The 21,554-nt window shown below is 41.7% G+C and overlaps 1 protein-coding gene across 2 annotated transcripts in view; it reads left to right on the top strand.

The window, feature by feature from the left end:
• LOC309889557 (ubiquitin-associated protein 1-like) overlaps positions 1-21,554 on the top strand; it is an 86,002-nt gene that overhangs the window by 31,300 nt on the left and 33,148 nt on the right. For both annotated transcript variants that reach the window (XM_082782419.1, XM_082782420.1), the window contains exon 3: positions 20,810-20,934. In XM_082782419.1, the coding sequence (XP_082638545.1) occupies positions 20,810-20,934 (125 nt within the window). The remainder of the gene's footprint in view (positions 1-20,809; positions 20,935-21,554) is intronic.

The raw sequence follows: 21,554 nt of genomic DNA, 5'->3' as shown, positions 1-21,554 counted from the left end.
ATGGTGTTTGAGCCATCATTCCAATTTCTCTTAGCTCTTGTAATCTCCTTCCAATAGTAATTATATATTTCTGGATGCTACGATCCTCAACTACATTGTTCCCTAGAGGCATCCCTTGAGAATAAGGCATATCATATAACATTTCATATGGTGATAATCCAGTCTCACTGTGTGGTTTAGTTCTTATGTTTAAAAGTGCCAATGGTAAGCATTTCGTCCAGGGCATTTGTGTCTTGATCATTAACTTAGCCAATTGTTGTTTTATTGTTTGATTCAGTCTTTCTACTTTCCCTGAGCTTTGTGGGTGCCACGGAGTATGGTATTCCCACTGAATACCTAATGATTGCCATAATAATTTTATTATTTTAGAAGTAAAGTGTGTGCCCTGGTCAGAATCAATGTACTGGATTATCCCAAATCTAGGTATCAGGTGTTCTAATAGAATTTTTACCACCATTTGTGCTGTAGCTCATGCTACAGGATAAGCTTCTACCCATTGTGTTAAATGATCTACTATTACCAATAGATATTTTATCCTCTCTACTTTGGGCAATTCAGTGAAATCAACTTGTACTTTCTCAAAAGGCCTATAAACTGTTTTGTTTTGTTTCTCCCTCCCGTGGCTGCTTGTTGAAACACATTTATTTATTTATTTTATTTATTATTATTTATCTTCTGACAAGTTAAGCAACAGTTATGTAATTTGCTTTGCTATTTCAAAAAAAAAACAATGCAACCAAATTGTTTTAGTAAATGATCACTTAACACCTTTGTACCCCAATGTGTTTGTGCATGCAAACGTCCCAATATTTGCTTCGCATAAGTTTTTGGCAATATCTCTCGCCTGTCTGGCAGTGTCCATTTTCCTTGTTCTAATTTAGCCCCTATTTTCTCCAGTTTCGTTTGTTTGTTTTGTTTTGTTTTCCATTGCATTTCATAGTCGGTCCAAAAATTCCATAGGGGTTTCTTTTGTATTTTGTTGGAACAGATTCTCAATTCCCAATGTAACCAGATTTTGGTATTTACCGTTCATTATTTCCGGGGTGACAATAGTCTCAGCCTGGGGTCGGTCAGGGGAATGCAATTGTCAACAGTTCCCTGAGTGGTCCCATTGGCAATCTGAGCTCACTCATAAACTCAGATTGTTTTAAGAGTTAACTGCTTTTCTGTTTCCATGACAACTCTCTGGGACCCATCATGGTCCCTCTGCCCCAAAGGGCTCACACTGGTGATTTTGAGATCACAGCCTCCTATTGAGGCAGAACTATTAACATTCCTACATCCTCTTCCCCTGCTCATTCAACTTCAAACAGCTCTGTTAAATACTACATGCCACACCTTTAACACCTTCAACAACTCTTTTAACCCTTCCTTTATCTTTCTCCAGCCTGTACTTTTCTCATGCCAACACCAAAGGCTAAGTCAGGGGCCAACTTGCATGTAATTCCACTCCTTTTCCCTCTAAGATGCTGAAACAACATATCAGTATACTACATTTCATCCTATTTTTCTTCTCTCCTCAGAAACAACATTAATTGCAAGATAGTGTTATAGTCGATTGATCTATAAAGTGGTCATTCACTTTATATAGTGGCCACCACTGATTGCAATGCTTAATGAAAGTCCTCTTGCTTTCTGTGCCCCCAGTTCTAACAATATCCTTCCAATGTGCCAATATGCACCCAAGGAGGCTTTCTTTAAAACATCTTTGTTTTGGATATTACCCATTTCCTTGATTTCCCATTCCCTTTTATTTGTTTATTTATTTATTTATTTATTATTATTCCTTACTAGTTACTGTCCTTTTGTGAGAAACACTCCGTAGCCAATAACTTAGGCTCAGGGGAGGATCTCAGTGAAGTAGTAATTTATTCGCGATTGCAATGGCGGCGCCCCACAAGCAGGAGAGAGCGCATCTACTAGTTCCAAAACACAGTTTATATACCTTTTGATGGCAGGACCCTCCCCTGTTTCCCCACTGAGTGGGTAATCCAGATTCACAATCTATCTGATGCTTCACAAACAATGCATGACCTTCAGTCGCCGGCCTGTTAAATTTCAAATTTCTTTTGACATTTTTACTGCTTGAAGTGGTAGTGTTTCTTCACTTATCTGACTTGACTTGACACCGTGATTTTCACCTAATTGTCCTAAGGAGTCTGATTGTCTGCATTTTACAAAGTCGCCTGCTAAACTTTCTTATCACTGTAAGCATATCTCAGTACCACATTCCCTCCTTCTAAACAATGTAACTCTGCAAAAACAACATTTCTATTCCCACAATTCCCCCCTTTTCTTTTTTTTTATAAACTGTTGATTTTTGCAAAAACTCTTTTTATTTTTATTTATTTATTTATTTTAAGTGTAATTTGGTAAATATCTTCCTCTTCTTCACTTTCTTTGCTCTCCATTTCCTCTAATATCATTTTATCTGAGTAGGGTGGTGGATCTATGGTCATTTGTTTCAATAATGTGGTTTCAATTAACCGCTGGACAAGTCCCCTTACACAGGGGATAACGCAACAGCCAATAGCTGTCAAAACTCCTGCTACTATAATCAAGGATGTAAATATGGACATTACCATCCCTTTCCATTTACCAAACCAAGATTTCAACCATCCTGTGATGGAAGTGTCTGTTCCGAATTTTCTGCCAATTCATTGGCAAGGGTGGTAAGCACTTGCAATGCTCTTGTTACTGTGCCATCCGGGGCAGTATTGTTACGGATAAAAGTACAACGGTTGCCCAGCATCACGCATACACCACCCTTCTCCACAAGCATCATATCTAATGCTATCCTGTTTTCCCAAGCCATTTTGCTGATGGCATCTAGTTGTTCAGCGATTCCTCTCATCGCATCCTTGGTATAATTGATGAATCTCTGCTGATTATAATAGAAATAATTAATCCAATCCACATTTTTATTGATTGTTACCCACCAGAACAGTAACTCAAACCCTGCAGCAATTTAATTTCTGGCTTTATGTTCATCCAGAACTCCTCTAGGTACCCCAATAGAATCTATGTATACTCTATCATCAAATGATATTCCTAAGCCTCCTTTACTTCTTCTGGGTATTTGTGATGTTTCTCTTTCAAATGCCAGGGTGAAGGGTATAGCTGATTGAACAAGTGCACAAGTGCCTTCCCAATTAGATGGTAGGGTGGACCGTAAGATCTTCCCTCCACCGTACTACCAGAGATCTGCCCTGGGGATCTCTAGTCTTGAGCAGTTTCCCATCAAGTCCTTGGTAGCACAAGGCAAATTCTCCCAGGTGACGGGTAGCACTCACACCCTGCCGTGAGAGGCAAGCTGTATGGTTACCTATAGCTGTAGAGAATGCAGGGGGAACCGTGATATTGTTATCATGCAAGAAACAGCAAAGAGAGACGTACAGGCCTCATTTCCCCAGGCAGTCTTCTCTTGGTACAATGCAATCATACATCGCATCCCTTGGGAGTCTTTGGTCCACCCCCATGGGAAGGGCACTATCTGGGCAATCGGTCATCCCGAGGCACAAGCATAGCAGTAGCTACGCTTGAGACTCTGGACAGTATATTTGAACCATTCTATCCAGGCATTCACGTCCCCATACCCTGTTTGAATCTCAAATGTTTGAACTGCCACATTTCAGAGGGCCTCCTGTTTACTCTCCTGTTTTCTCCTTGAGTTTCTCCCTTTCTCTGATGGCAAGAGAGGATTGTTTCCATACAGCTATTCTCAATCTGACTGTTGTGTCTCTCCCAGTTATTTGTTCTTTCTGCTCAATTGTTATTGGGCATTTAAATCTCCACAAGCTAACACCTCACAAGCATCAAACGTGACGGCTTGTGGTACATAACCCTCTGTCACAGTCACCCATATTTTGATGGGGTATCCCGTTTTTGCTATTATCTGGTCATGCCTTTTCCAAGTTACCAATTGACCAAGGCCTTCTCTGAGGCCTAGAATCACTAAAAACAAAATTAGTAATCAATTTTTCCGTCATTATTTTTAAACCTTAGGTTTCCAAATAATTATCGATACAAAAATAAGATATACACTACTACTATAACAACCCCCCCCCTTGGGAGCACTGCAATTCGCTATAGGTCTGTCCTTTCTCTCAATCACAAGTCACACTCGTTAGTTACCTGTGAAAATAAAAGGTTAGTTTACAATTGTAAGCTCTTATCCTGCTCAGAGTCCATTATGAGATTTTTCTCTTCAATTTCAACTTCCAACAAGTCTTTTGTAGGAACAGCTTCCCAGGTACTAGCGTCGACAGATCCCTTCACTCGAGTATAGTGAGTCCAACCTTTTTCCGCAGTTCTTACAGCTGTTTCAGTGGTCAGTAATGGTCCTTCCCATTCAGGCCGGAGTTGACTCTTTCCAGGTCCGAATCAGGACCCAGTTTCCTGGATGATGGTGGTGAATGGGGAATTCCAAAGGTGGGGTTTGAGCCAACAACCCACAGGTCCTGAGAGATGACAAAGAAGAAGACAACCCCAGAATACAGTTCTTAAGGAAACTCTCTTATTTTGAATTGTGGTATCTCATCCCTTCTGCCCAGATAGGGCAATCTGAACAGCATCTCATATGGTGAAATTCCTATATCCTTTCTTGGTGCTGTTTAAACCTGTAGGAGTAAGCCTTTTACCAAAGGAAGTTGGGTTTCTAACACTAGTTTAGTTAATTGCTTCTTTAATGTCTGATTCATTCGCTCCACCTTCCCAGCAGAGGAGGGGTGCCAGGGGCTGTGAAAATCCCACTCAATCTCTAAGGCCTGCTTTAACCCTTGCAGTAAAGCTTACACCCATCCAGTCACGTGGTCAATTAGGACAAACAAGTAACTCGGTAAAGTTTACCTGTATACTTTGGAAAGGTCAAACCCCTGGCTCCCGTCCCCCTCTAGATGGGTTACAGAACACCTTTTTATTTACCTTTTGACATATGGTACATCCTCTACATACGTGCTTCCCTAAAGTGTATATTCCTACACAGACATACTTTCTTAGCACAACATCACACATTGCTTGCACCTCCTAATGACTCTTCTGATGTAAAACAGTTAATATTTGCCTCATTATCACTTTATTCAGCATTTCTCTCCCATCAGGGAGTATCGATTTTCCTTCAGACTTCATGGCTCCTGATTCCTTAAAAAAATATTTCTTTTAAAACTTTTTAGTTCTTTCTTAATTTTCAACAATTCCCTGAATCCTCTCTGCATTTATTCTGTTTTCCTTCAGACATTAGATGCCTTAAATACCTGACTTCTCTTTCTCCATATTGTAATTTATTTATTTATTTATTTATTAATACTCCCAAGCCCTGCTTTCCCAGAAAGTTGAATAGCTTGTTAGTAGCTTTCTTCACAACTCTTTTCTCCTGTCCTGACAATAGAAAACGATCCACATATTTGTTAACATTAATACCTCCTTGGGAGGTTGTAATTGCTCCAAAATCTTTTGTTATTTAAACTGACCCAAATAGATAGGTGGCCCTGTAAACCCCCCAAGGTAAAATTGTCCACCTATATTGTTGCTTCCGCCCCCATTTCAGGGTCTTTCCAGTCAGAGGTGAATATACATGTATGTTTGCTCTCAAGGCCAGAGAGCACTCCATTCATAACACTGTTATTCCAGTCTAACAATTTACTAGTTGAATGCCCAATTTCATCATCAAATCCCTTCCCAACAAGTTAGTCCCTGCCTTGGGTACATACAATAATTAACCAGTGAACATTTTATCCCCTAGTCTCAGCTTGGTATCCCCCAAAACTGGCACTGTTATCCCAGCCCCTTCTACCCCCATCACTTTTTAGGGTTTCATTAGTTAATTTAATCCCTGATACTTTACAGGTCAGTAATGACCTAGCTGTTCCCCAGTGTATTGGGTTTGATGGCAAGGTTCGGGGGCTGAGAGTAGGGGGGTGGGAAACTGCAGTGGCAGCCCCCGTGAGAAAAAAACCCGGAAGCCTCCCCGTGGTAGATAAGGGACAATTTCATCTGGCCCTAAGGGGCCCACTGCTGCCCAGAGCCAAGCCATGAGCAATACAGTCTGTGCCTCTGTGAGAGCACATCCACGAAAACAAACAAACAAAGAAACAAACAAAAACCTGCTTCTCAACAGCAGTTGGGAGAGCGAGAAACCCCCCCGCAGACACCAAAGTCAGTGCAGAAGGAGGGGGAGGAGGCGCTCCAGGCGCTGGAGCCGAAGCCCCCCTGCGGCCGCTGGAGAGGCCCCTGGTGGAGCAGGCTGTTCCCCCCTCCCCGATGCTTGGGAAACTGACCAAACACCACAGCAAATATGCAAATATACCATAACTTCTAGACTATTACTTAGATAATGCCTACATCCTCTTTCCCTGCTCATTCAACTTCAAACAGCTCTGTTAAATACTACATGCCACACCTTTAACACCTTCAGCAACTCTTTTAACCCTTCCTTTATCTTTTTCCAGCCTGTACTTTTCTAATACCAGCACCAAAGGCTCAGTCAGGGTCCAACTTAATTCCATACCTTTTCCCTCCAAGATACTGAAACAACATATCAATATAGCATATTTCATCCCATATTCCTTCTTTCCTCCTTCTTCCACTCCAGATATTCCTATTCGAAGTGGCCAGCCTGGCCACACTTAAAACATCTTATCAAAGCCTGTCTCTGCTAGGACTCGGGCCACAACACAGGCAGCCTTCTTTGCCTGCCATTCCTTCATCTCTCTTCCTCTCCTTTCCATCCTGGCCCTGACTCCCCCTGAAGATTTTCTTCATCTTTCTCCAACCCTCTGCCTCACTACCCGCTGCACTGTCAATACCATTAGTTTCGATCTCTTTTTTTTTTTTTTTTTTTTTTTTTCCCTTCTTATCTCCCCTCCAGACACACCCCTCCAGGGCCTCCCGCAGGAGGGTCCCCCAGTGACTGTTCACTACATTCCCCCCACCTTCTGAAGCATTTTCTGCGTATTTTGCCAGGCTTTAATCACACAATGAACTTTCAAGAGCCCTTGGGATACTGGGTCCTCAGGTCTCATCCCCAAGTACTTTCTCATTCTGACACTAAGTCTCTCATATAATTTCTGTGTTGCACACTATTATTATTCCAGCCAGGATTGGCAAGTGGGTATTTCTGCCCTGCCGGTATTACCCCTGGTCCTGGAGGATGAGCTCTTTCCCATTCTTGTATAGCAGCTCTCCTCCTGATCATTCCCATTTCTTTCCCTGTAAACAACATACTTATAGACATAATTCCCTCCCCCAAGAGTATAAATCAGGTCGTAGGAACTGGTCTAATTGTTCAACTAGGCTGTTGGGGTCCTCGAATAAAGACTTCCTCTCCTTCTTAAAAAGTCCTAACCTCTCTGCTGGTAAGGAGGGGAGGTAGTTCACCTAAGAGGATACACAGTTAGTGTTAGTACTGTTAGTATCAGGGAAGGCAAAATTCTCAACATATCTTCTACCTTGTTCTAATTCTTGCCAGAGCCTAGAGTACAATCCTTCTTTAGGGACAGTGTTAATTACAGTCCCTGTCTCCCTTCCTGGAGTGACTGCTGCTGCCACGGGTACAATATTAGGATTATAGGGAGCATAATTTGGCTCCTTCTCTGAAAAAGGAATCTTATTGTTTACACATAAATTTAAAGCCTGAATTTTCATCAGACCCGTATTTTGGCCAAAATACTGCTGTTTCCTTAATTGATTCTTTTGTCCAGACTGATACAAAATGTTTAACCTTTTTTTTTTTTTTTTTTTTAATTATTTTTCTTTTACAATCCCTCTAATTTTGGGATTATGTTTCCAATTTCTTATCATTCTTCAGGAAGAACTATTGGTAGGCACTCCCCCAGGGATATCTCCCTGTCCCCTGGAACTCATATTTTCCCATTTTTCCTAACCCTCGCCAGTATGTGCTACAGAATTTTCCCTTCTGCAGTGTACCACACACCAACGTACTGAAAAATGGGGGTGTACCGCCAAGCACTTCCCCGTGCCAGCGTTACCGCACACCTGAGTTTACCAGATTCCCTGGTGTACTTCCAAGCACTTCCCCGTGCAAGGATTACCGTACACCAGATTCCCCTGGTGTAGTGCCAGCACTTCCCCGTGCAAGGGCTTACCATACACCAGATCACCCGACCCCCAAGGCAATACTTAATATTTCTTACCTTGGTCTGTGCACAGAGTTACCGGATCGATTCTTAAAAACCCGGACTGCCTACCTTCTTCCTTTCCCCACTACTTCACGGATCCTGCCTCTTTAACCAGTCTCGGGCCCTCTGTCAGCTTTCCGCAGAACCGCCACCGTCGATGCACAGGACCGCTGAAATCAGCGGGGCATGCCTTCCTGCTGCTGCGGCGGTGGGGCTCCCCAGTAGGTGACTGGATCCCGGACGAGCCCCCAAATTGTGAGAAACACTCCGTAGCCAATAACTTAGGCTCAGGCGAGGATCTCAGTGAAGTAGTAATTTATTCGCGATTGCAATGGCGGGCGCCCCACAAGCAGGAGAGAGTGCATCTACTAGTTCCAAAACACAGTTTATATACCTTTTGATGGCAGGACCCTCCCCTGTTTCCCCACTGAGTGGGTAATCCAGATTCACAATCTATCTGATGCTTCACAAACAATGCATGGCCTTCAGTCGCCGGCCTGTTAAATTTCAAATTTCTTTTGACATTTTTACTGCTTGAAGTGGTAATGTTTCTTCACTTATCTGACTTGACACCGTGATTTTCACCTAATTGTCCTAAGGAGTCTGATTGTCTGCATTTTACAAGGTCGCCTGCTAAACTTTCTTATCACTGTAAGCATATCTCAGTACCACATTCCCTCCTTCTAAACAATGTAACTCTGCAAAAACAACATTTCTATTCCCACACTTTGTTTCAATTTCCACGCAATCCTTTTTACTGCAGGTTTTTACTATCTTTTCCTAATCTCCTTCCCAAATGTCCCAATTCTCTGGGATTAAACTCTTTTTCCCACATACAAACTTCACTATTTCAAATTATTAACGAGCCCCGTTTCAATCATAAATCCACGGAACTTCAGGAAAACAGCTGAAGCACGCAGCCTTCAGTCTTCTAGACAAACATTACCACCTTCTCCACAAAAATTTACATTTCAACAGGACCGAATTTCAAGCCAAATGCCAATTTTTCTCATGCACTTTTTTAGTAAGCCCATACAAAACAAGGAATCACTCCTGTGTATCCGTCAATATGGGGGTTTAAAAGGTATTGAGGCCTAAATAAATTCGCTCCCCCCCCTTCTTACCAAATTCCCAGGGCTCAAGCCCGAACCACCAAAGAAATGAATCTCTCAGTTCTGCTTTGATAATCAGTCAACCCCCTTCCCCCCCCCGCCAGTACTTGGGAAACTGACCAAACACCACAGCAAATATACCAACACTTCTCAACTGTTAGTTACTTAGATAATGCTCCCGCCTTTTTCTTGTCACACTCAAAGCATTTAAGAGCAAAAATAGGATCACAAGATACACCGCCAGGCCCATATATTAGGCACCACCACTCAAAACTTTAATAAAACAGCACTTCTTTTCAGTCTGTCACGTACTTTGTTCGTCTCCGCCCACTCCCCTCGCGGAGAACACGGAACTGTGGATCGGGACTCCGCACTCGTTTTGCAGCGACGCTGCGTCTCACTCACACAGCACAATCACACAGAGAGGCCTCTAGCACATCTCATTCATATGATTCAAAGATCGAAGCCGAAATTCCTTTAAGTGGTATATTCTTTATTGCAGCGCTGGATGCACGGGGGATCTCTCCACCTATCGTGCATACTCAAAGCAGAAAGCAGTCTTGAATTTATACAATCAATCTATCAATATTCTACAAGCACCTATACATATGCATTACCTATCCCCGCCTTCCCTCGCTTCTCATGCTAATTAGTCTTTTGGCACCTTGCGCCTGCGCAGAGCCTTCCAAGAATTGTGGGCAGGGGTCTTTGGGACGTGGGCAGGGGTCTTTGGGAGGAAGACCCCGAGTCTTCCTCACAGTGTACTTTTCACCTTTGGTCAGGAATCTGCTGAATTGGCAGGTTTCTTAATTGCGAGAGCTGGTTGTTGCCAATTCTTCCGTTTGTTGTATCTTTATAATGAATTCCAATGTCCAGTTTTGAGATTTATAGTCCTTACGTTTGTTTCTCTGTCCGTCTGCCGCTTCCTTATCATGAGTTTCAGTGTCTTGTTTCGAGATATACAGTCCATGTCTGGGGATTGTCCTTGCCTCCCCAATGCCTCCCCAATGCCTCCTTAATCAATCCCCCCTTTTCTTTTCCCATGCAAATTCTTTTGCATCAGATACTTTCATTATTTACAGTAACACAACAAAGCAGGCATCTAAACAACATGCACACAAATATTCCTAATACTACTAATGCGATTAGAGCAATGAACACTTGTTTCAACCATTGAAAATTGGGCAACCAGGAGGTTAACTTATTCCATATTTCACTAAAACTCCACGAAAGATCATCTTTACTGATATCATGTAGGATCCTTGTCTGCTTCCATATTTCTTCCAGGTCAGTAGAGATCCTTCCACTCTGATCTACATACACACAACAACTTGTGTTTATTACTGTACAGACTCCCCCTTGAGCGGCCAGTAACAAGTCTAGGGCCATCCAATTTTGTAATACTACCTGTGATAAACTAGATATCTCTTCTTGTTGAGCCTTTACAGCATCCAGAGTTTTGTTTTCTAACTTCTCTATAATTGCAGAAATATTAACTATTGCCTTTTCCAATTCACTCACTCCTAACCATGTGATAAACCATCACACAAAACTATGAAAAGGGGTGTGTCTCTCTACCATTGTATTGTTAATTTTTCATCTGATTCTCCGCATATGATTTCTCAAGTAGGCTCGAGGCACTACATCATGTACTGTCATATTGGGGACTACCACTCCAAGAGTGCCAGTTCCCTTCCAATTCTCGGGCAAGACCTTACAGGCTGTATCATTGCATAGCCAATACCACCCTTTTCCTTCTGGAACCGTCCAGCTGGTTGAATTTGCCCAGCCGCTAGTCGTACTAATATCAATTGTTCAATTACAAGATGTCTGATTTCCCACATAAGTAGTATCCGTATTTATACAATGCTGTTTTCCCATACCCTTAGGCAGGTTACACCTTTGTACACATACATAGTAAGATTCCAACGGCACGAAGCTACTAACTTCTAGTTCCAAAACTTCTTAATATTTTCGACCCCAAGATGTGTTTTCCCACAAATTAGTCCAAGATAAGTTTGCAGGCGAGGGAATCCCGATTAACGATACACCCTTATTCCCATGCTGTGGCAGATGGGTGCATACCCAACAGTTCGTCTTATTAGTTACTTGAGAAATTGTTTGTATTAAGGTCAGGTGTAAGTTCTCATACCAAGTTGCCCACCCCGAATCCGAGAACCGCACCCCTGCAATCATTAGGATCTGGAAAACCGTAATTTTGTTGGTCCAATTGGAGTGGTGGTCTATATCCTCGCCGGGACCTTCTTCACCCTTGAATTGTGGCTTGCTTAATGGCGGTGTGTGTTGTCAGTAATACTTGGTATGGTCCCATCCACTTTCCTTCCATTTTTCCTGTAGGGGTTGTCCTGAAAAAGTCTTTATATATATATATAATTCCCGAGCTTAAAGGGGTGGATTGGTTGATCCAACCCTCTAGCCCTGGTCCCTAAAACAAATTTATGTACTTTATTTAATTGTTTCTGAAGTTCAGTTATATAAGCATATAAATATTCTGATCCTAACTGCGTTAGGTCCTCTCCACTAAATAGAAATTGCTATGGCCTTCCATATAAGATTTTGAAGGGACTCAAATTCCCTTTTATTCTAGGTTTAACTCTTAATTCCAAGTAATGCTAAAGGGAGGGATTGAGGCCATGACAAATTAGCTTCTTATCCAATTTTAGCTATTTATTGTTTAATTAAATGGTTCATTTTTTCTACCTGTCCACTTGCCTGTGGTCTATAAGGAGTATGCAGTTGCCAATCTATCTTTAGAATCTTACTTATCTGTTCTACCACTTGAGCACAAAAATGTGAACCTCTATCAGAAGACATTGCTACTAGAATCCCAAAGCATGGTATTATTTCATTTAACAAGACTTTAACCACTTCTCTTGCTTTGTTTGTTCGACAGGGAAAGGCTTCAGGCCTTCCTGAAAACGTGTCAGTCAGAACCAGTAAATAATGATACCCCCCTTTTCTAGGGAGTTCTGAAAAATCAATTTGCCACTGTTGCCCCGAATAATTTCCTTTACCGATTATTCCAAACTTTATTCTATTCTTGGTATTGGGGTTATTGTATAAACAAATGCTACATTGTTGAGTTACTTGTTTTATCATATCGTCCCACTAATGTCTGACGCAGGCTCTTATGCAGTGTGCCAGCTCCCCAATACGTTTTATTGTGTTCTGTAAGAACTATGGGCCATGTCAAACTAGAGGGTATTACTATGTGGTTATCTTTTAAATATACTCATCCATCTGGTTTCATTTTACCTTTCAAATCTTCAATTAATTTTAAGTCTTCTTTTGTATAATTTGGATATAGTTTGGATTTTACCGTCTGGTATCAAAGACAATGCCTTCACCTCAGTTATTTCAGCTGCCTGCTTAGCCTCTGCCAATCGATTTCCAATTTCAAAATCGGTGTTCCCCTTTTGGTGTCCCTGACAATGCATGATAGCTACCTTTTCTGGTTGTTTTACAGCCTCTAACAATTTTAAAATTTCTTCAGCATACTTTGTGTTTTCACTGAGCGGTCAGCAATCCATGTTCTTTCCAAATTGCTCCATGAGCATGTACCACGCCGAATGTATATTTAGAATCTGTCCAAATATTTACCCTTTTTCCCGCTGCCAGTTCCAATGCTCTCATGAGAGCAACTATCTCCGCCTTTTGAGCTGATGTTCCAGGGGGTAAAGGCTTAGACTCGATTACCTGCTGAGTAGTTGTTATAGCATATCCAGCTTTATGTTGTCTTTGCATAACAAAACTGCTCCCATCCGTGAACCAAGTTTCTTCCGCATCTTCCATGGGCTCCTCCTTAAGGTCTGGTCGGCTGGAATACACAGTCTCTATAGTTTCTAAACAATCGTGAATCACAGGTTGTGCTGGAGCATCACTAAGAAAAGAGGCTAGATTCACAATATTAGTTATCACAATTTCCACGTTGTCCTGTTCTACCAATATTGCTTGATATTTCAAAATCATCAATTCTTGTTTAAGTTGTTTAAAGACTTTTTGTGCTTCTCCAGTCCAGACTAACTTTGACTGGTTAATCTTTATCAATTCACATAGAGGCTTTACCAATAGTCCATAATTATAAATCCAAAGGCGACACCAACCTGTCATTCTTAAAAAGGTTTGTAGCTCCTTTACCATTTGAGGTTCTGGAGTCTGGCAAATGACTTCCTTATGTTCAGTTCCTAGTTCTCGTTGTCCTTCCGAAATTTCAAATCCCAGATAGGTCACACTTTGTTGAGCCAGCTGGACTTTCTGTCAAGAGACTTGATATCCATTTAAACCCAGAAAATTAAGACGACTTATAGTCCATTGAATACAACTCCCTTTAGTCTCAGTAGCTATTAAGAGATCATGTACATATTGTAACAAAGCACCTTCAGTGTCCGGAGGCATCCATGTTTCGAGTTCCCTTGCTAATTGGTTTCCAAAAATAGTGGGGCTATTCTTGAATCCTTGAGGTAGTAATGTCTACGTAAGCTGCGTCTTTCTGCCTGAATCGGGATTTTCCCATTCAAAGGCGAATAGGTTTTGGCTTTCTGTGGCTAAGCCTAGGCAGAAGAAGGCGTCTTTTAAATCCAGTACGGTAAACCAGACTTGACTATTCTTTAATTTAGTCAGCAAAGTATAAGGGTTTGCCACTACTGGATGTATATCCTCAGTGATTTTATTTATGGCCCTCAAATCCTGAACTAGCCTATAGCTTTTTCATCTGCCTTTTTAATTGGCAATATGGGTGTATTTTATTCTGATTCGCATTCAATCAATAATCCATACTGTAAAAATTTATTATCTCTTTAATTCCTTTCCTATCTTCTATCCTCAAAGGATATTACTTAACCTTAACGGGTTTCTCTCCTGGCTTTAATGTAATAATTATTAAGGTCACATTTTTACCTCTTTCAGGGGTTTCAGTAGCCCAAACTCCTGGACATACTTGATCTGTGATCTCTAAAGGTATTTCACTTTTAGGGTCAGTTTGTATTAGTGCCAAGCTTAACACATTTGTTAGTTGTTCTTCTCCTATACTTAATTCCATTTTCCCTTTTTTCAAAAACAATTTCTGCTCCTACTTGCTCTAATAAATCTCTACCTAAGAGTGCCCATGAGGAGCTAGGCATATATAAAAATCTGTGTATGCCCCATTTTTTCCGTAACTTGTACTTCAAAGGTTCACAAAAATAAGCCTTTTCGGTTACACCTTGTCCTTGTTTCAGTTAGAACAGAGTTAATTTTCTTCCTAGTAGCTGGTAGAATTCTGTGTTTTGGCTTAGGATGAGAAGAGTGCTGATAACACCCCGATGTGTTAATTGTTAAAGAGCAGTGCTTATACCAAGCCAAGGACATCTCAGCTTCTTGCTCTGTCCTGCCAACAGGCAGGCTGGGGGTGCAGTAAGAGCTGGGAGGGGACAGACCCAGGACAGGTGACCCAAACTAGCCAAAGGGGTATTCCATACCATCTGACATCAGGCCAAACAATACATAGGGGTGGCCAGCCGGGGGGAGGGGGCCGGACCACTCGGGGCCAGGCCGGGCATCGGTCAGCGGGTGGTGAGCAACCGCACTGTGCACCACTTGTTTGTACACATTATTAGTAGTGGTACTATTATCATCATTGTATTATTATTATTATTATTATTTTGTCTTATTAAACTGTCTTTATCTCAACTCACGGGCCTCACTTTCCACCTCTCTCCCCCGTACCAGAGAGGGAGGGGGAGGGTGAGCAAACGGCTGCGTGGTGTTTAGCTGCCGGCCGGGTTAAACCACGACACATCTTTTACCCTAACATAATAATTCTGTGAAGGCATTAATGCTTGATTTAGAACTGAATACGTTGCCCCATATCAATAAGAAATTTCACTTCCATTCCTCCCCTAGCTTCATTATAACCAGCGGAGGTACTAGGGTAGATTCCCCAGGTCCCCGTTATTCCTGTTGAAATCAGGGGTCTATTATCCTAGGAAAAGGCTAGTCAATTTGTCCTCCGAAGCCAGGTCCAAACCGTTTTGTTTTATTTATTTATTTATTTATTTATTTATTTATTTATTTTCATTACATTTCAGAGTTGGTCCAAAAATTCCATAGGGGTTTCTTTTAGACCTTGTTGGAAGCATATTCTCAATTCCCAATTCATCCAGATTTTAGTATTTACTTAACCGTTCATAATTTTCAGGATGATTCGGGTCTTAGTGGGGGTCGGTCAGGGGAATGCAATTGTCCACAGTTCCCTGAGCGGTCCCATCGGCAATCTGAGCTCGCACATGAACTCAGGTTGTTTTAAGAGTTAACTGGTTTTCTGTTTCTGTGACAACTCTCTCAGACCCATCATGGTCCCTTTGCCCTAAAGGGCTAACACCCGGGATTTTAAGATCTCTGCCTCGGGCAGAGGCAGAACTATTAACATTCCTACATCCTCTTTCCCTGCTCATTCAACTTCAAACACCTTTAACACTTTCAACAACCCTTTTAACACTTCCTTTATCTTTCTCCAGCCTGTACTTCTCTAATGCCATCATCAAAGGCTCAGTCAGGGGCCAACTTAATTCAGTACCTTTTCCCACCAAGATGCTGAAACATCAGTATACAACATTTCATCCTGTTCTGCTTCTCAAAAAACAACATTAACTGTAGCAAAATATTATAGTTTAAAGTTCCATTTAGGGGCCACTTTTCTCCACATTCCAGCTTATAAAGCGGCCACCACTGATTACGATATTTTATCAATGTTTTCCTGTTCACACTTCCACCGGCAGATCCTCCAATATCCTTCCAGTGACTTAAAACACATCCTAACACACTTTTCTTTAAAATTTCACTGCTTGTTTGCCCCCCCATTTTCCAGTTTACACTTTCAGAATACACATGTTACTTGCAAAAGCATATCACAAAACGTATCACTCACAAAATACAGGCACGCATTATCTTTCAGTAGCAATGTCACAAAACTACTTATTACCAGCAATATTGCTAAAATCACAATAACAATAGTCAGAGTCAAATTCCACATGCGATAAGTCAGAAAACCGAACTGTGTAACACCGTAACGATATCTCTCTTATAACAATGCCACGAACCTACTATTACCACCAGAAAAATAGCCAAAATCACAGTAACAATAACCAAAGTTAAATACCATACTCCATGAGTCAGAAAACCGAAATAGACAACACAATTCCAGATGGACCTTAAAGCGAGCTCTTTCCTTAAGGTCCCCAAATATACTTATGGTGCTTACCACAAAGTATATACCAAACACTGCCTCGCAGAAGATCACCTTCTGACTTACAGACAGTTCCAGATACAGATGGACCCCAAGGTCCCCAGATATACTTGTGGTACTAACCACAAAGTATATACCAAATACTGTCCTGCAGAAGTCACCTTCCGACTTACTGGACAGTCCCAGATGACCGGTCTACCAGAAAACCAAACCAGAATAAAGAATATACTCACTTACAATGATGGGGTCCTTGTCTGCCTCCGCAGTGATCCGGTGAGTCGAGGAGTCCCTCCGGGAAATCCCGGGGGTACCCTAGGGAGTCCTGTCCCCAGCGGGTCCTGCGGTCCGGCAGAGAGGTCGTCCCATCTGGGGTGCCAGATTGATTCAAAGATCGAAGCCGAAATTCCTTTAAGTGGTATATTCTTTATTGCAGCGCTGGATGCACGGGGGATCTCTCCACCTATCGTGCATACTCAAAGCAGAAAGCAGTCTTGAATTTATACAATCAATCTATCAATATTCTACAAGCACCTATACATATGCATTACCTATCCCCGCCTTCCCTCGCTTCTCATGCTAATTAGTCTTTTGGCACCTTGCGCCTGCGCAGAGCCTTCCAAGAATTGTGGGCAGGGGTCTTTGGGACGTGGGCAGGGGTCTTTGGGAGGAAGACCCCGAGTCTTCCTCACAGTGTACTTTTCACCTTTGGTCAGGAATCTGCTGAATTGGCAGGTTTCTTAATTGCGAGAGCTGGTTGTTGCCAATTCTTCCGTTTGTTGTATCTTTATAATGAATTCCAATGTCCAGTTTTGAGATTTATAGTCCTTACATTTGTTTCTCTGTCCGTCTGCCGCTTCCTTATCATGAGTTTCAGTGTCTTGTTTCGAGATATACAGTCCATGTCTGGGGATTGTCCTTGCCTCCCCAATGCCTCCCCAATGCCTCCTTAATCACATACCACAAGAATATAATTTAGAATGATAACCAACCAAACAAGTATTGTCTCTGACTGTGTTCTTCATGGAGTGACTTATTCCACTTTGTTTCAAACCCTTCCACTTACACAAATACTTTCAACACAAAATACCTGGACATTTAAGAATAAGACATACAATTATTAACACTCCAGTTAGTATCCCTCCAGCAGCTGAAAACATACCGTTTGTCCGCAGCCTCAGGAGATCTTTGTCTGCTCCTGCGGTGAGCGGCTGAGAGTGGAGTCCCCTCCAAGCAAAACGCTCAGGGTGCACCTAGGGGCATCTGCTCTGCAGCCGATCCTGCAGCTGAGCAGAGTGTCTCCTGCCTGGCTCACCAAAATGACTCACAGAAAACTGACTCCACAATCAGTAAGATTGTAAAGTAGGTATGTTTACTCAGTTCTGGGCGGCACGTGGGGGTAGTCCTGCCAAAGTTGTGCACGCCTAATGTGACAACTTGCTTTGGTTATATCTAGTAAAGAGTTACATATACATGAAGTTTCCCAACACTCCTATACATATGCATAACCTGTCCCTTTGTGAACAGTCCTCCTTATCTCAGACCCCTTGGTTAAAGTCCAAACCATGAGGTTGTTTTGATCTGGTTCTCGGGGTCCAAGAGGCTCCTGTTATTTGGAGGTCTAAGCGCAGCACAGGCACAGTACATCACAAATGTAGCACATACTCATTCTTAATCAATTGCTCTCTAATTTCTAATTCCAATGTTTCAGCTGCAGCATACTTGCTCTCTTCCGGATCCACGGGTATTCTACTATTAACATTAATGTTCAAAGCCTGACAGACCCTGTCCACCATGGACCCAAATATCAACCAAAATACATGGGGTCTTAAAGGTTCTTTTGGTGTTTCTATCATATAATACTGGACCATTTTTAATTTACTCTTTCATTTTCTGGGGCCCCTATTGTTCCAATTTCTAATCATTATTCCTAATGGACTTTCTGGTAATTTGCTCCCTTTCTCTGGTCCTTGGTCTTCAATTCTGTCTGACCCATCTAGGAATTTTACTATGGCAATTCCCACAGCCCTTGGTTACCTTAGTAAGAGTGTCTTGCAGGGGGTTTAGGACCTATCACCCATCCACGAATCCTATAGGAATCACTTCCTTCACTGGCCAAGTCCCTCACGGGAGATTGGAACCGCGGTTAGAAGACCTCCACACTGACTTCGGAAGTCTAAGTTACACTCTTACACACAGGCAACCGAATCCCACCCAACCAAACGGTATACTCCTTAAACACTTATGACTCCGTCGTCTTCGTTCGGATCTTTGCGCGCAGAATTACGGGCAAAATACAGTGCTGCAGCCAGCAAGGGAGCTCATAAAAAAATCAAATTATTTGCTTACCTTTATTCAGGTTCAAGATGGCATTAGTCCCGACCTGACTCAAACAGGAGCCACTAAATGGTGGGGTGCCTCTCCTAGATCAAATCAGAATACAGGAACCAAAGCCATCCCGGACGATCCCCCATTTGTAATAAATGGCTCAGTCTTCAAAATAGGACTATAATCAAAGTTTACAATTTATTAAAGGAATAGAGGTAAGCAAACAGTGCTGGGTGCGCCGGGAGTCTCTGCTCCACCAAGATGCACACCAGTTATATCAAGCAGCTGTTTTTTATGCTCCTAGGCTGATACATATTCATTACTACTTCTAAAAAAAAACCAGGGTTATTATAATTAGTTTCCGGAATCCAAACCCTCCTACTGGAGCATGCGTATCAGTCTCCGGTGGTCCCTCTGGGGGTCTCTCGTGCTGACTCCCCAGATATCAGAGACTTCAAGGAAAAACCTACAAATACATTTCCCTTCAAGCTCTCTATTGACACGAATTGCTAAAACATTCCTTTGCAAGATACAAGAACTATATACATTAACCACTCTGTTTTTCTTAGACTTGTGGTTATACAAGGGTATGTAAGACAGAAGGTCACATTCATCATACCATGTTGCCCTAGCACTGTTCCATACTGACACAAATCAGATGAACATATCTCACAGTAGTATGGGTGCCATGTAGGTTGTTCAGCCTGAGGGTGTCAGGGCTAGGGGAAATGCCCTCTGTGTCCCAACAGGGCTCTGGGACCAGCCAATGCAGTTTATAGCATGAGAGGTCAACTGATGACAGCACATAAACATTTGATTCCAAATTAACAGGATATTCCTGTTCTCAAAAGCTGCTTGTCCTCTTGGAGCTTGTGGCTGTGTTATTGTAAATTAGTCAACAGTGAAGGAGCACAAATAGTACTTAAACTGTCATCCAAGTATGAAAATGGGTCAGATAAAAATGGCAAGTCACAGCTCACTTAGCAAGAGGTTAGTCACTAAACATCTCACGTTGTCACTAATGTCTTGTCGGATCTGTAGCATTCAGAGCGAAGTTCCAAATGATAACAACAATTTGAAGTTTTTGTCTAGTAATATACAGTCAAAAACCTTGCCTATAATTCCAAAAGGTTAGACCAGTTAATCTAGAAACTGGCTACAATTTACGTTATGGGTTTTCTCACACTTCTTCACAGCAGCTCATGGAAAAAACAACAACTTTAGTCTGGCTTCTTGGAGGAGCTTGAGTTGTTGGTGATTCTGCCTAGTGAGCTTGCAGGGTGCTTGAAAAGTTTTTGTCCTAAAACACTATAAATGCTACACGTAAGTGACAGATGTAAAGTACAGATGGAGGACCATGGAATAAGTTTGTGGCCCCTCACTGGAGTGATCACAAATCAGACTGGATCCAGTTAGATTGCCTTGTTTGAAAAGTCAGAATTGCTACACTCAATATTCTTGAGCTATTTCACTGTGTTTTGTTTAAAGCGGATCACCTGGACCGCTTTGTCCTTGTGACCACTTCTGTCCAAATGTTACTTTTCACTTGTATGTCAAAACTTTTTTTGTTTCTTAGCTGCTCTAGAGCTGGGTCATTTTAAAACTTGCTTTGAATATAACAAAAACTGATGGCTCCTTCTATAGAGGCATAACAGAACGCAACATTCAGGAGAGCTTCAATTTCTGGTTGTGTAGGCAGTGTTGTCATGAGGGAAGCTAAGATGCTGGAATATTAACTTCAAGATCTGCTTAGCAATTGGAATGTTTTAAAATATAGTTATGGACTAGAATATTCTTTTAAAAATAATAAAACTGAAGCAATGAAGTCTAGGCATATTCAGTGTGTTTCTTATCACGCAACTTCCTTTGTATTGAGTCAAATTGTGTGGTTGGGGTAGCAGAGAAAGAGTAGCTGCCACATACAGAAACATGAGATTTAACTGAATGCATCAAATTTGTAAGGTTCTTGATACAATTTCTTCTTGTGATCTTAGGGCCTTTCAGTTATCTCGACGACGTCCCATTTAAGATAGGAGACAAATTTAAAACCTCTTCGAAGGTTGGATTACCCATTGGTTTCTGCCTGCCTGATTCTTCTCAGCTTGTCAGAGAAGCCCAGGTAAGGATGGTTTGTGCACTTCTGCTCTTTCCTCTGTGACCCTAGGTCTTCAACATGTGATGCTGTGAACTATATTTTGTTCAGGTGTTAGTCTTCACCGTGCTATACTGTTATTTCATAGTCTGCTAGAATGTAGAGGAAGATAATATTGTAAGCCATGCAAAAAGTTTGTACTACTTATCACTATAAAAAGTCTGATGGCATTTATTTTAATGTATCTACTCCAAAAAAAAACACAGTGTTCTTGTGTAACAGATAAAGGTTTAAATGCTACCCTGACATTGCTAAACTAAGTTGTATTTTTAAGAGGAAAGATGGTAAGAATTGAAACACCAATGCTATGGCATACCCTCAAACAGGGTTCTACAAGTATGAACATATTCTGTGCTATCTCTGTTTTCCAGCCAAGCTGGGGTTCAAATACAGTACGCCTGGTTGGATTGCAATGCCTCAAATAAAATGATGTGATCATGTAGGCTATGCCTTGCACAGAACTACTTGGCTTTTTTTACAGTTCTGGTGGGAGCTATTCAAAATAGTAAAAGTGCATGGAGGCTAAATTGACCAAAGCCATGTACCTAGTATTTCATGCGTCTAAACATGTGTGTTTGTAAGTATAC

The sequence above is a fragment of the Aythya marila genome (assembly GCF_965140915.1).
Source record: "Aythya marila genome assembly, chromosome: W".
Classification (NCBI taxonomy): Eukaryota; Metazoa; Chordata; class Aves; order Anseriformes; family Anatidae; genus Aythya; species Aythya marila.
This window is presented reverse-complemented; position numbering and strand designations above follow the sequence as displayed.